Genomic DNA, 14,923 nt, shown 5'->3' on the forward strand with positions numbered 1-14,923 from the left:
TGGTTCAACCTATCTCTGTGAATCAGCCTTTTTTTAACATGAACTTCATCAAGAACAAACACAGAACACGCCTTACTGATGCACATCTACAAGACTCACTCAGAGTTGCAGTGTCCAATTAAAGACCAGATTACAGTACATCGGTGAACAGGATGCAATGCCAGGCTTCCACTAACAGACATCTGCAGATAATTTGTATAAACATGGGACAGAGTTCATGATTTGTTCGAAAATGTTACAATGGTAGTGGTTAGTACAAATGAGACATGATTTGGAGATATGACAGTTAATGATTTCCTTACATTTTTTACAAGTGGTAATTAAAAAAATATATATATCAGGTGTGATTTTGAACCAATGTGCTTATTCATACAAAATAAAGATATTTACATAAATATCAGAGATGTGTTACCTCTGACTTTCAAATGTTGAAACAGATTAACTGAAATAAATGTTGTAGAAATCATTGTTAATAATTATTGTGAGGAATAATGAACATTGACGTGATCCAACAGTCTCTTCACATATATTATTATTATTATTAAAAGGTGATCTGTGCAAGTTTGTTATTCAGGAAGTTTGTATCAAACAAGTAGCCCTTCGTACTATTCAGTACCTTTGAAGTAGCTCAGTTTCAAAAAAGTTGGTGACCCCTGTTCTAGAGCTATAGCAGTATAACTAAGAGCATCAGGGGATGGAAATGTCATTTGTATTTAGGTCTGATGAGGACTTTCTTAACTATAAGTAATCGTAATAACTCCTTATGGCACATCTGCATGTCCCAGTTATAAAAGTCAAAGAAAAATTTAACATTAAATACCTCAATTGAAAGCCCTATGGTAAGGGTCATTCTCTTTTTAAGCTATGTGAAATATTATTATCCAGCTTGAATCGTGACAAGTAGATCAATTATGATTACTGAAAGGCCTTTTGTGTGTTTTTCCCGACAGCCCTGACGCAGACTACACCATAACTAGCAAGTGGCCAGCAGTGTGGGTGAAGATCACCTCCAGCTGGGTATGTTTGGCCCTGTACATCTGGACCCTGGTAGCCCCCATGATCCTCACAAACCGAGACTTCAGTTGATCGACCATTCTCTCTCACTCCACTTTATCTTGCACAAACTTGCGGTCAAACTCCAGCTAAATATTGATAATATATCAGAATGAAACAAAACATGGTATGGTTCACAGATGCCATAACAACTGTGTAGGTACATGTATAATATATGTAATATATGCCAATCACATATTTTGTGTTGAGGCTCTTAACACAACAAATATTATTCAGAATTAAAATCAAATATGATATCTACTTTATACATTCAAAGTATATTATTCATTTTAGTATTGCAACTCTCCTCATTCATTACTGTAGTAAATACTGAGGGTTGGTTTGTGAATTGCATATACTTTGCTGCTACGCCCTCCAATGCCTTGTTTGTCTGTAAAAGGATGGAGATTTTGGAACATGTTGAGAGTAATCTTAAGTACATCAGTGTATTAAACCATGGTGGATAAACATGACAAATATCTGCAATATGACTTGACGTCAGTTTAAGTTTCTGCCAAATATTAATGGTCAATGTAAAACATGTAAAGGTGTCTTTAAGATGTTGTGGTTACATTTCAGTATGTAACATGAACCCAAGCACAACAGAACTGCACTGACAGTCACATAGTTGTATAACTCCTAATAGTTTGGAAAAGCTTCCAAAAAGGTTAAAATAATTATTTTGACTTGTTTTGTTTTTTTTCTTTTCTTAATGAATGTATTTTGTTAAATGGTTAATGTTTATGCATCAAACAAGATTTACTTGAAACACAAACACAGGCCAAATGATGTTTGATTTACTTATTGCAATGTGATGAGTTCAATGTCAGTACTGCTTCAGTTTCTGTTTAATTTTTGGGAAGATTTGTCTTGCTTTTACATTAATTTTTTCGGGCAGCCCGCGATTCTGCTTTCTCCATTTGTTGTTGTATGTAACCCGTTAAATGAAGGTGTTCGGGGGTAACCCTAACCCTAATTTTTTTTTAATATTTGTTGATGGGGAAGCTGGGTTAGAGTATCATATTAATTTATTACAAATTTTTTATAAATAAAAATAAAAAAGCATACCAGAAAAAGGGCACTTTCTCTCGAAGAAAAAAAAGGGCAGGGGATCAAGTCTCCTTTGATGTCTGTGTGTGCGTGTATGCGCATGAGCTACTAGATAATGTAATAAGATAGGGCATACAGGCTAATGTAATGTACTTCAGGGTAGACACTACAGGTGAATACAGTCAAATTTGTACCTAATGATGTCATCAAAATCGCCCTCTTGATATGCATATTAGACTTTAACTAATAAAAATGTGTTACTATTTGAATACATTTGCCAGTTGGCACTGCAGGTGAATAGGATAAAAAAAAATACTAAAACATATAACTACAGAACTTTCCCAGCTAATGACTTACATCAAGAAATGGTATATTTAAATATGCAGATTAGTTTGTTTGGTGAATTTATGACAAATATACAGATGCAGTTAGAGGGTAGTAAAACAAACACAATCAAAATGCTTCCTTTTTAACTTTTCTTTCCATTAGAGTGAAAGAAGACATGGAACCAAGATAGACCAACATCTAAAAATGTACCAGCACATGAAAAATATATGTATGATTGTAGGTTGATATATCTTTATTAATAAACGATACAGACAGCCCTCCCTCAAATGTGAAAGGAGGGAATTGTAGATACACTGAAACTAAGGTCCAATCCTATTTCACCCCTTGGCCCTACCCCTTAGCCCTTCCACTTCATTTAATGCGTTCACGTGTAGGGGTAGGCTGTCCCAATAGGGGAGAGCGGGGTAATGTGGGACATTTTTTACAATTGCTCCCCTCTAGGTGAGCTGGTCCAGTAAAGTGGTCCACTTAGTTTTTCCACTTTAAACTACCATAACAATACATGTTGTAATAGTTAAAATCCCGACAGCTAGATTGACAACCACTAATATCGGACTAGTAAAAGGATCATGGTGAGACACTGTCTCACTTTACCCCACAGCCACCGTTTTAGAAAAACAACATCTCTTCCCAATTCAGGCTAATCTTCAGCTAGCATCAATCACATGGTTTTATATGTTGGAAGTTCACCAACATGTATGATATAAGTTTTTCTACCTGATTCTATTTGTTTTGACACAACAGTTGATTAAGTTCAAAGCACGAAAATTTACTTTTACATGTAAAAAACACATTTTTTTGAAAAAACATACTTTCCACAGCACCAGCACCGACTTCTCCTTCATGTCAAGGGGGGAATGGGAGGGGCTTGAAAACATAATGGTCAAATGACCACAAATGTGTTCCGTTGCCTAGATACAGGGGGTGTCTCACATTACCCGATGTCCCACAGTACCCCGCTCTCCCCTACCTGTTGGGACGGAGAGGTAAGGCTTTATACCCCTCAAACTAAGTTTTTTGGGACCCTCACTTCAAACAGAGGGGTACCTAAGATGTCTTGCCTACACCGGCAAGCTGGGACAGAGACCCTAAAATGTAGTATTTTCTCAAAAAAAAAGGATTTAAAAATTCGTATATTTATTATAATATCGTTTCAATGTATTATGGTAACTTTATTCACAACAGCCTTAAAATAAGATTGCGAGCGCGTAGCGGTAGCATGCTAGCAATCTTTTTTGGGTATGATAATACCGTATTTTCACATAAAGTCTTGTCGTTCATTAAATAATAATCTTCAGAACAAACTTTACAGTGAACAAAAAATGCAAGCCAGAAAAAAATCTTTGAACACTGCTGATATATATAAATGTCTGTATTCTAAAGAAATATTATTTCATGATTGAAATGTTAACAACAACCATGCAAATACCATGAGAAAATAAAGGGAACAACAGCAACCATGCTTTAGTCATTATTACATTTTTGGGGGGGCTTTCTTGTAATTCTACCTGACCGCAACCGTGAGTGCAAAATAAAGATTTCCAGTATGTCATTAGTGCATTAAAAATGATCCAATATACATTTAGCTTAAAAATGTAAAAAAAATCTAAAAGGTTTTAGAGAAAAAAATATGATACTATTTTTTTAGAGTTCAAATAATAATATTCACTAGGAAAATTGAGGTACAAGTAAAAAAGCACCTGTAACTTTGCTTTAAAGAAATTCTCTGGAATATTCCCTCCAAATAAATGTATCTTCATAAAACATTCAAACTAGAATGGCACCAAGTCTCTTCTCCAGGATAGTCTGTGTTTCCCACTCCTGTGATTACCTGCTCCTCCCTAATTTGTTGCACCTTTTGCAATTGTCTTGTCTCTTGTGTATTTAAAACCTGCGCTACTCTCCTTCTGTGCAAGATCGTGTCAGCGCTCCATTATTATCTTCCTCTGTATGCCCTCCTGTTACGACCAGTTTTCTGGACATTCTAACCCGTGTTTGCCTAGGGGATTTTGGATACCTCTGCCAGATTTCTTGGACTGCCTTTTTGTGTATCGAACCTTGCCTGATTCAGTAAAGCCTTTGTTCTTAATTCAAACAAAATTAAAAAAATATGCTCCTAATTGTTCACACAGACACTCTCTAAACAAGGTTTCAAAGTGCTTTACAAACTCAATTGCAAAAATTAATGAATGAAAATAAAAGTTACTCAATTCAGATTAATTAATCAGTCCCCTACATAAATCAGATTTTCAATTTGCTTAAACCCTACAGGACCAGTGGCAGGTCTCAATCAACTGTATGCTGCCCCCTGGTAGGTTTTTCTTCCTGACATTTGCAGAAACTATGCTAATTAACAGCACAGACTGGCTCATAATCAAATGGCCATGTTTTACAGATATACAGTAGCTTAAAGCAGCCAGATCAGCTTCAAAAAGAGACTGCAAATAATTAAGTTTGTAATGCAAAGGGAAGGGAACACGGTCTAATAATCCCTGGTCTCTGTGAAGAAAATAGAGTCCAAAAGTTTCCATACTCCATCCTTGTTGAAGGAGCCCTTGCACTTCACGAGGTCTAACAAACTGAGAACTCAAGGCCAGAATGCTAAATCCTCCCATTAGGCTGGGAAAGGAGGTCCATCCTTGCTGAGTGGAGCTGCCATGGATCTCCATCCAACAGACTGAGGATTGTAGAGAATCAGTGGTGTAGTGCATATGTAGCAGGTATTAGAACTAATAGTGCATTCCACCAAAAATCCCTCTGCTTTTGTTAATTATTAGTTTATTGTATTGGGTTTTTACATGAGTTTGGCGCCCTCTATTGGTCGCGGGTGGACATTGTGTTTATTTTCCAAGCTCTCATCAGAATGCATTGGAGCTGGCTGAGCGCGACACTAATGGTTAAATTTCTTAGCTGAAGGTATATGTTAGTTGTTTATATGTTCATTTGTATTGTAAGATTATAGCAGTCGAACCGTTAAATTTTGTTATGGTTAATTTTCATTTGTGAGTTAGTTCAGAGTGTTTCACCTAGATAACGATAAAAATAAGATAAAGTATCTTTATTGTTAATTTCTGAACATGTTCAAGACATACAAGTAATCGACACAACGTTTCTCACTCTCCCACAGTGAAACATATACAGTGCTTAGGCACAACAGATAACACAAGACATTTCCTAATACTAAGTAAACATACAGATTTTTTTAGTAAAGCAGCAAACATGTGTAATGTTTCTGTGCATGTGCGCTGGCATTCGCCATTTTCTGAAGTATGTCCTGAAGTATGCCTGTTGAACCATATATTTTTTTATGTTAATCATGTGACCAAATGACCAACATTGTTTTCTTTTCTTCTGCTGAAACTCTGAACAGGTATGTTTTGTTGTATAGTACTCTTATTGAGGTAAATAGCCAATGTGAATCTTTTCATGATGTGTGACTGTGGTTTGAGTGAATGTGATACATTCAAAGACAATTGTAAATTTTAGTTTTGTTATTTATTTTTATGAATACTTAAGTTTTTTGGCATGTGTTATTTCTTATATAGGCCTTTTTGTTTTTATTAGGCAAGATTTGTATATGTACTAAGAATGCATTGGAGCTGGCTGAGAGCGGCATGTGACCAAATGACCAACGCTGTTTTCTTTTCTTCTGCTGAAACTCTGGACAGCAATAAAAGTCCTGTGCCGAAAATGTCCCGGTCTTCCACTTCATAAATTGTTACACAACGCAGAGCATCCGACACAAAGGAGAGACCGGTTACACATTTCCATCAGCACAGCCTATGCCCAGGCTGGGGGGGCAAGGCCATGTAAGAGACTCCCATTTAGCTTGTGACAAGAGACAGGTTGGTCTCATCAAAATTTCGTAGGAAATGCTACTTAAAAAAATGCACTAGAATTCGTATGACTTCCACTAAATCGTGAGTCAGGAGGCTGGGGACACGTGACCTATGCGCTTCTCTCTCTAAGTGAAAACAAAAAACATGGCGGACATTCATCTAACCCTAACCCTAATATGAAAAATACATCTGTAGTCTGTACCACGGTGATCAGCAGAGTGACAGCCACAAGAATAAGCTGTTCCTGAACCTGCTGGTCCGGGAACGGAAGGCCCTGTAGCGCCTGCCAGAGGGGAGGAGGGCAAACAGTCTGAGGCTGGGTTGTGAGATATTGGGTTGTTAATGAACAAAGGTGTCTCTAGCTTGGTCCAAAGTGAAACACATGATTGTGTATAAAGCAAACACACATATTTTGACCATATCTGGCCATTAAATACCACTTAAAACAGATTTGACAGATTTGATCCAGCTTGGACCTTAAAGGGGTCTGAGAAAGTTCACCCCAGAGGGTCTGTGCTTGGAGCAAGATGAAATGTAAATAACTTTGTCGTAGAACAAAAGCAAAGAACTTATCGTAAAGGTCTTGACCATTGGAGTAACATTATGTCAGGGGTAAAATTGTGGATGGCTCCTCAGGGATGACCTTTGAACCTTGCACCTGAGTCCGTTTTGATCCGTTTTGATTACAGGAGGGGTTTTCAACTGGGGGTCCGCGGCCCCCTGGTGGTCCGCGATGGCGTTGCAGGGTGTCCGCGAAATTCGCTTTGATATTTCAATACATTTGCAGATTACTCTTGAATATCGTGAAAAATATCTAAAATAAGAAAAATATGTCTAAAATAAGAAAAAGGTGATGGTGAAACCTTGATGCGGCTTGGGGCTAGAAACTGACATTAGTTTTTCCCTGTGCATGTGTGTAGTTTGCACAGGTTTGTATGATGGGAATTTTCCCAAAAAGAAGGCCCAAAAGGGCATAATTAATAATGAAAATATTAAATAAAAAAAAAGAGCAAAAAACAAACACTTTGTAATAAGAAAAATAAATTGGCATAATAGCCAAAACAATTATTTGCAATAACAGTCAACTTTACCACGTTCGCTGGTTGAGAAACAATTTGTTAGGAGAGCTCTAAGACATACGTCTATCCAGTAGCAGTTCTCCCGACAGAATGAATAGACACACTTAAATCGGGCCTAAGCACGCCCCCCTACAATTGGCCCAAACCATTATTGTAATTGATCACCATTACTTTAATGTTCTCTCAACATGTCAGCTACATGTCTGTACATTTAAGTCATGAACGTTATATATTGATGTACATATGGTTCTGAGATGCAGTACAACTACAAACTCTATTTTAATTGTGTTTTCAATTCTCAAGCACTGAAAATCAACCGTTTTAGTTTTTTCTAGATTTGTTTGAGGTTTTTAAATAAAACCAACATGGAAAACCAAATGTTAAAACTTCCTTCTATCCACATGCACGCACGCACACACACACACACGTAGGCATGCGCGCGCGTAGGCACATCAGTAGGCCGCGGATTACTTTCTAGTCAGAATGATGGTCCTGGGGACAAACCAGTTGAAAACCCCTGGCTTACGGGATGGAAATTAAATATGCAACATACATAGTATGAACTGTTTTGGAAAGGTCTTGAAATCCACTACCATAGCCCAATGCAAAACTATGGGGGGGCTGTAATGGGAATTTCTGTATCTAGATATGTTTAATGAAAGAACAGACAATAATATAGGATTATATGACAAATGTGTTTCTGTGTTTAAGACTTGAAGCTTAAAGAGAGTTGCTCATAGGACTTAGATGTGTATTGCTTTTAGACTCCTAGGTGGCGCTAAGCAAAAGCTTCACAGCAGGGGCCACTCAAGGAGGGGTCGCAGATGGGCTATAGATACAAAAAAACATAAAGAAGCATGCAAGGTTCCGGGTCGCAATCTCAAATAATAGTGAAAGCACATTAGAACTACAAAAGATGGGAACAACACACACACACGTATGGGAACGCCATTCAATTTGTAGTTCTCTGTATGGTTGAGATTAGGGTTGTGAAAATAGGGTTAGGAAACATATTACCGTTTTTTTTAACCATGAATGAAAATATTGAAACCGAAACATACATATCTCCAAATAGATATCATCAAACACATTTTTATTAAGAAACATTGCGAAAATATAGCCTTTTTTCACAAAGAATAAAGCAATGTCCGTCATCTTGCTTTATCAGAGTGTGCGGAGGTCTGCGCAGGCGCATTTCGTTGGATTCTTTACGAAAATTTGGACATAACTTTTAGTACGATATCTTACAAACCATTTCATGAGACCACGTTGCAAGAGAAGCACACAGAAGCTCATTCACAGTCACTCAAGCATGACGTTTCTGACTTTGAGGAACCATAACAAATCGCAGGAGTTGTTTTTTCTAGAGTTTTTGGGACGGTAGAGATGCCAGATACCCAAATTAACATGTAGAAGCACTACAAAAGTGGAATTTTCATAATATGTCCCCATTAATGTCCATTAGGCAAGTGGTGAGGGTGGAGTGAGTGGCAGCAGTGATGGTCTTGGAGGAGAGTGTAAGCAGACAGCGTCAGCATAACAGTGGAACTGGAGGCCGTGGTGGCAGAGGATCTGTCGAAGTGGAAATGTAATTGATGAAGAGAAGGGGACAAAGCACCAAACCTTGGTAGACAGCATGGGTGACATGAGCTGTGATGGATTTGCAGTTGTTGATTGAGATGAATTGATGTCTGTCGGAGAGGTAGGACTGGAACAAGGAGAGGGAAGTGCCAGTAATGCCTAGTTAGGCCCCGAGCACTGACAGTGGGAGGCCCTATTGAAATTGTAATCATCAAACAATAATCTGGTCTGTTTAGACAAGAATAATACATGTATGGAAAAATGTATAGGGCACCCCAAACTTACCTAAAGTCCTCATCCCTTACTCTCCATACCTTTAATGAGCATCAAAGTAGGACTTAACAACAAAACACATGAGGCAGGCAGCAAGAGACCAAAAACACAAAATGCAAGGTCCTTTTATATAGGGCCCTGAAGGAAAAAGAAAACACCAACATTCAATAGGTAACCGCTGCTGTTTCAGTGCAAAGAAAAAACTACTTTCCTGTCATTGAGCAAGCATGTACAAAGAAAAATGGAAGGTGTAGGAGGATATCAGGTTACACAACATCATCATTATCACCCAAGTCTTTTGACGGAGGTGAAGAGGACAACAATGCAAAGAGAATCTTATAAGGTGAAAGATTAGACCTGGTTCACTGTGGACTTCACAGCACTTTGCTAGCTTAGTTTGTGCCGTTCTCTCGTTCCACAGCTCCACCTGTGATAATCTGTTCTGTCTGTTGTTATTTGTATTCACTTATTGTGTTGTCTCAGTTCTTGTGTGTAGGGTCTAGTTTTACTTCCTGTTGGTTTCCCCCACACACCTGAACCTGAACCTGCATCCCCTATTTATACCCTGTGTTTCCACTCACCCTCTGCCAGATTGTCATCGTCTCCTTCGTGTGTACATGCTCTCCAGAGTTAAGTTCCGTGTGTTTGCTTGCCTGGTTTTGGACTCTAGCTGGATTACGGATTTTGGATTTTGTACCTTTTCCCTGAATGGATTTATGGGATGTTTGTCAAATTTAACCGTGCACGGGAGAGGTTTTGTGAAATTTTCCTTTACTGTTGGTGTTGAGCCTTGAGAGAAAATAAAGCGACCACTCATTTCAGGAGATGTGGGTAAATCAGACATCCTAACCACAGAATGACCTGCACCAGAGTCGATCATGAAATTGAGTTTGTGACCCTTAATACACAGTTCGAGAAGAGGAATTTTCTTAAAAGCATAATTATTATTATTATTTAACATTGTGTGTGTGTGTGTGTGTTTCACTTCCCTTTTTCTGCACCTCTGCGTAGGCAAGTTGTCTGCTATTGAGCTCTAACATGAAACCTTACAGGAAGTGTACGTGGGGCTTTAGCCTAACCCAATCAATCATCAATCAAATTTTATTCTTATAGCCCATATTCACAAATCACAATTTGTCTCATAAGGCTTTAATAAGGTGTGACATCCTCTGTCCTTAACCCTAAACAAGAGTAAGAAAGAACTACTAAAAAACCCTTTTAACAGAGTAAAAATAACGTAGAAACCTCAGGGAGAGCCATGTGAGGGATCCCTCTCCCAGGACGGACAGAAGTGCAACATATGTCAAGGGTAAAGGAGAACATCATCAAGATAAGGGTATTAGCAGCATTGATAAGAATACAAATTTTGAAGCATAACTGAAGTTCAATGAATTGGTGGATTATTGTCAGTAAGTTTCTGAGGAGTAATATTGAATATCAGAATCAGAATCAGAATATATTTATTTTTACACCTACCTGGAATTTGTTTTGGTTGAAGGTGCATACAATGAACATAATACATAAAGCACATTAAGTACTACGGATAAGAAAGAAAAAAAATATAGAACATAAAAAAACCCTGGTGGGAAGGATCAGCCACAATGTTACCTGCACGCCTCAGGGTCCTAGAGGCAAACAGGTCCTGTAGAGATGGCAGATTGCAGCCAATCACAAGCAGTCTTGTTGTAATCATAGTCCATGGTTAGCTGCCACCACGATCATGATCCACCCTCAAGATTGGATGCCACTATAGTCCACAGTCATGACAGATGACTCATCAGTAATTTGAATGATTTGGAATCAATCTGAAAAATGTGATTTAAACCACTTTAAGGCGGTTCCTGTAATGCTAATTAATTGTTCTAGTCTATGTAATAAAATGTGATGGTCTATAGTGTTGAATGCTGCACTAAGATCTAACAGAACGAGGACAGACACAAAACCCTGATCTGAAGCCATTAGAACTACAGACCGGTACTCAAGCTCCCGTTCCTGTCTAAAATCCACGAGAGGGTTGTAGCCAATCAGATGTCTGAGTGTCTCCAGAAAAGTAATGTATATGAAGATTTCAGTCAGGGTTTAGACCTCATCATAGCACGGAGACAGACTTGGTGGTCGCTCTCTGTATTAGCTCCTCCGCTAAACACAGCTGTTTCTCTGTGTACTCTACGGCTAAAATCAGTCATCATCTGTAGTTAAACACCCACACATAACAACCCATACTCTATCTTGCTTAGTGATTCTGTGTTCTGTTTGAGCTCACCCTCGTCGCTCTATAGCAGCGATGTCTTCTCTCTCTCCCTGTTGCTCCACTGCTCTCTCTTGCTCCGAGTGTCTTATGTTTACTTACTCCTCTGCCTCCCTTAACAGTAGAGGTACTTGTAATAAATGTAGTGTGTTGGTAGCGATGGAGGTGAGGCTTAGCGACTTAGAAGCTCGGCTCAGCAGCTTAGAAACTCCGTTAGCTGTAGTTAGCCGGCTACCGCTAGCCGCGGAGCCACCTAGCTTAGCACGTAGCCTAGCCTTAACTAGCAGCCCCCTGACTAGTCCCGTGCAGTAGGGAGCCCAGGGCAGCTGGGTGACGGTCCGGAGGGGGCATAGTGCTAGTCTTAAAAAGCCCAAGATTAAAGAGCTACCAGCTCACGTTTCAAATAGATTCTCTACACTCAGCGAGGCACCCGCTGATAAACAAACTCTGATTATTGGCGACTCGGTTCTGAGAAACGTCAGGTTAGCGACACCAGCGACCATAGTTAATTGTATCCCAGGGGCCAGAGCCGGCGACATCGCATCTAAACTAAAGCTGCTGGCTAAAACTAAATGTAAATACAATAAAATCGTAATTCACGTCGGCAACAATGACTCCCGGCTTCGCATGTCGGAGGTCACTAAAGTGAATGTTGAGTCGTTGTGTGCTTTCGCAAAAACGATGTCAGACACAGTAGTTTTCCCTAATACAACAGGTGATGACATGTTTAGCCGCATGTTGTCTTTTAACCGCTGGCTGTCGAGGTGGTGTCCTGTAAACGGCATGGGCTTTGTAGATAATTGGCTAACTTTTTTGAGAAAACCTGGTCTTGTTATGAGAGACGGCGTTCATCCCACTTGGGATGGAGCAGCTCTCTTATCTAGGAATATTACTAAGTCTATAACATGACAACCCATAGTTGGGACCAGGAAGCAGAGCTGCATACCAAAAACTTCTCTGCGCTCCCTCTGGATCAGTCACAAAAACCCATAGAGATAGTGTCTGTCCACTGTCCGATTAAATTATTGAAATTAAACAATAACAGAGCGAGAACTCCACACAATAATCTCATACAAATTAAAACAACCTCTGAAACAACACAGGGAACTAAAACTTTTAAATGTGGTCTTTTAAACATTAGATCACTGTCATCAAAACCTATTTTAGTTAATGAAATAGTCTCCGATTACAACATAGATTTATTATCCCTCACTGAGACGTAGCTGCATCCTGATGAATATGTCAGTCTAAATTAATCTACTCACCCCAGTCATATAAATTCAGGTTCCCAGAGAATTTGGACGAGGAGGTGGAGTTGCTGCTATTTTTAACTCCAGTCTATCAATTAATCCTAAACCTAAACTCAGCTACAAATCATTTGAATGTCTGGTTCTTAAGGCCGATATATGCTTCTCCGAGTCCGTTACGGACGGACGCACGGACGGATCAGACGGACACTTTTTGATTTATAGTTCTACGATCCTTTTTGTTGTGAAAACAATTCACCGCCAGAACAGTAGTTGGCGCAACGGAAGTCGAGCTTAGAGAAGCCTACCTCATGAGGTACAGTAGAAGAAGTCCACGCTGGTTTATTTACGTCCTCCTGGCTCCTCACACACAGTGAACGATGGCAGCTAACAGAAAAAGGATGTTGATGACGCGACAGTTTTTGCTGAAATAAAGTGACACCCAGCGGGTCAAAATGCTTATGTTATCGTGTCTTAGCACAGCGGTACCCCGGTCTTGTTTCCAAACTGCGTTGCTAATTCAACAGCTGCAACAGCTTGAAGCTACACGGAGGCAGCTGTCTTCCCCCCCAGCTTCGACACACAGTCAGCACGGACACCCGATACTAACTACTACCAAGTGTTTGCTTCTAACCTGACGGTGTTTGAGAAACAGTGTCATGACAGCCGTGGGATTAAAGTCAGCGGGTGGTTGTGCTGTTCCCACCGCAGTTAGCATGGTGGCTAGCCCGCTAGCCCCGTTATGAAAGTTCGTTATAACCGTATGTGACCGTACACACATGCCGTAAGTGCTCTAACCAGCCACCGTCAGCCGGACAACGCCGCTGGCTTAACACACTTGTCACATTAATCATAGAGTCGTAGTTGTGATTTTGGTTTATTGTGATTTAGGGAATGGAACAGGAATTTGAGGTCCCAAAATGCTGGCGTTAGCGGACCAATCACAGCCAAGGGCTATCCGTGGGCTATCCGCCATGCCGACGTGTAGTTAGAAAAATCAGAGCTGTCCGAAAAGCTCTCCGTGGAGCCCCGGAGAGGCCCGGAGACGGCGTTCCACGGCAAAGAAGGCAGTCCTATCTGTCCGTGTCCATCAAAACGGAGAAGCATAAATTGGCCTTTAGTCTTCCACGCCAATCCAGGAAACACCAACAAACAATCATATTTGCTGTAGTTTACCGTGCTCCCAGGGCTTATACTGAATTTTTAACGGAATTCCCAGAGTTTTTATCAAACCTAGTCCTAAAGACAGATACAATTATTATTGTTGGTGACTTTAATATACATGTTTACAATAAAAAAAGATTGCCGTAGCGTAGCATTTAGTTCAATACTAGACTCAATTGGTTTCAATCAGTGTGTACACCAACCTACTCATTGTTGTAACCACACACTTGACCTTATATTATCGTACGGTGTCGGAATTGAACATTTAACAGTACTTCCGTGTAATCCAGCTCTATCAGACCATAATTTAATAACCTTCGATTTTTCAATAATTGAATATATGCCACTAATAAAAAACTCATTTTCTAGATGTCTACCTGATAGTGCTGTAGCTAAATTTAAGGAAATAATTCCAATTACATTTAAACCCGTATTATCCGTAGGTATAAAGAACAAATTCTTTAAAAACCCGAGCTCCATTGAGATCGACCACCTCGTCGATAGCTCTGCAGACTCTTTACAATTAACATTAGATTCAATAGCCCCTCTAAAAACGAAAAATGTCAAACATAGTAAATTAGCTCCGTGGTATAATTCCCAGACAAATGAGTTAAAACAATTATCAAGAAAACTAGAAAGGAAGTGGCACTCCAGCAATCATGTTGAAAACCTCATAGACTGGAAGAATAGTGTTAAAGAATATAAAAAGGCTCTCCACAAAGCAAATAGAAGAGAATAAAAACAACCCCAGGTTTCTCTTCAGCACTGTAGCCAGGCTGACAGAGAGTCACACCTCCACCGAACCCAGTATTCCTCCATCCCTAAATAGCATTATCTTTATGACCTTTTTTAATTATAAAATTCTAACTATTAGAAATATAATCAACCATCACCTGCCCTCAATTGGCACTAATACCCTCCCAACAACAGATATCTCAGAAACGGCTGAGAATCCTTCCCATTACTTAGACAGCTTCTCTCTGATCACCTGTGATCAGTTTACCAAAATAATCTCAGGTTCTAAACCAACAACCTGTATCT

General features: G+C 39.4%; 1 protein-coding gene across 5 annotated transcripts in view; it reads left to right on the top strand.

Moving 5' to 3' along the window:
* si:ch73-267c23.10 (serine incorporator 1) overlaps window positions 1-6,130 on the top strand; it is a 59,886-nt gene extending 53,756 nt beyond the window's left edge. For all 5 annotated transcript variants that reach the window (XM_053433517.1, XM_053433510.1, XM_053433493.1 and 2 more), the window contains one exon: window positions 951-6,130. In XM_053433517.1, the coding sequence (XP_053289492.1) occupies window positions 951-1,086 (136 nt within the window). In that variant the 3' untranslated portion in view covers window positions 1,087-6,130. The remainder of the gene's footprint in view (window positions 1-950) is intronic.
* The last annotated feature ends 8,793 nt before the right edge of the window (window positions 6,131-14,923 follow it).

Source organism: Pleuronectes platessa, chromosome 2 (assembly GCF_947347685.1).
Source record: "Pleuronectes platessa chromosome 2, fPlePla1.1, whole genome shotgun sequence".
In the NCBI taxonomy this organism is placed as follows: domain Eukaryota; kingdom Metazoa; phylum Chordata; class Actinopteri; order Pleuronectiformes; family Pleuronectidae; genus Pleuronectes; species Pleuronectes platessa.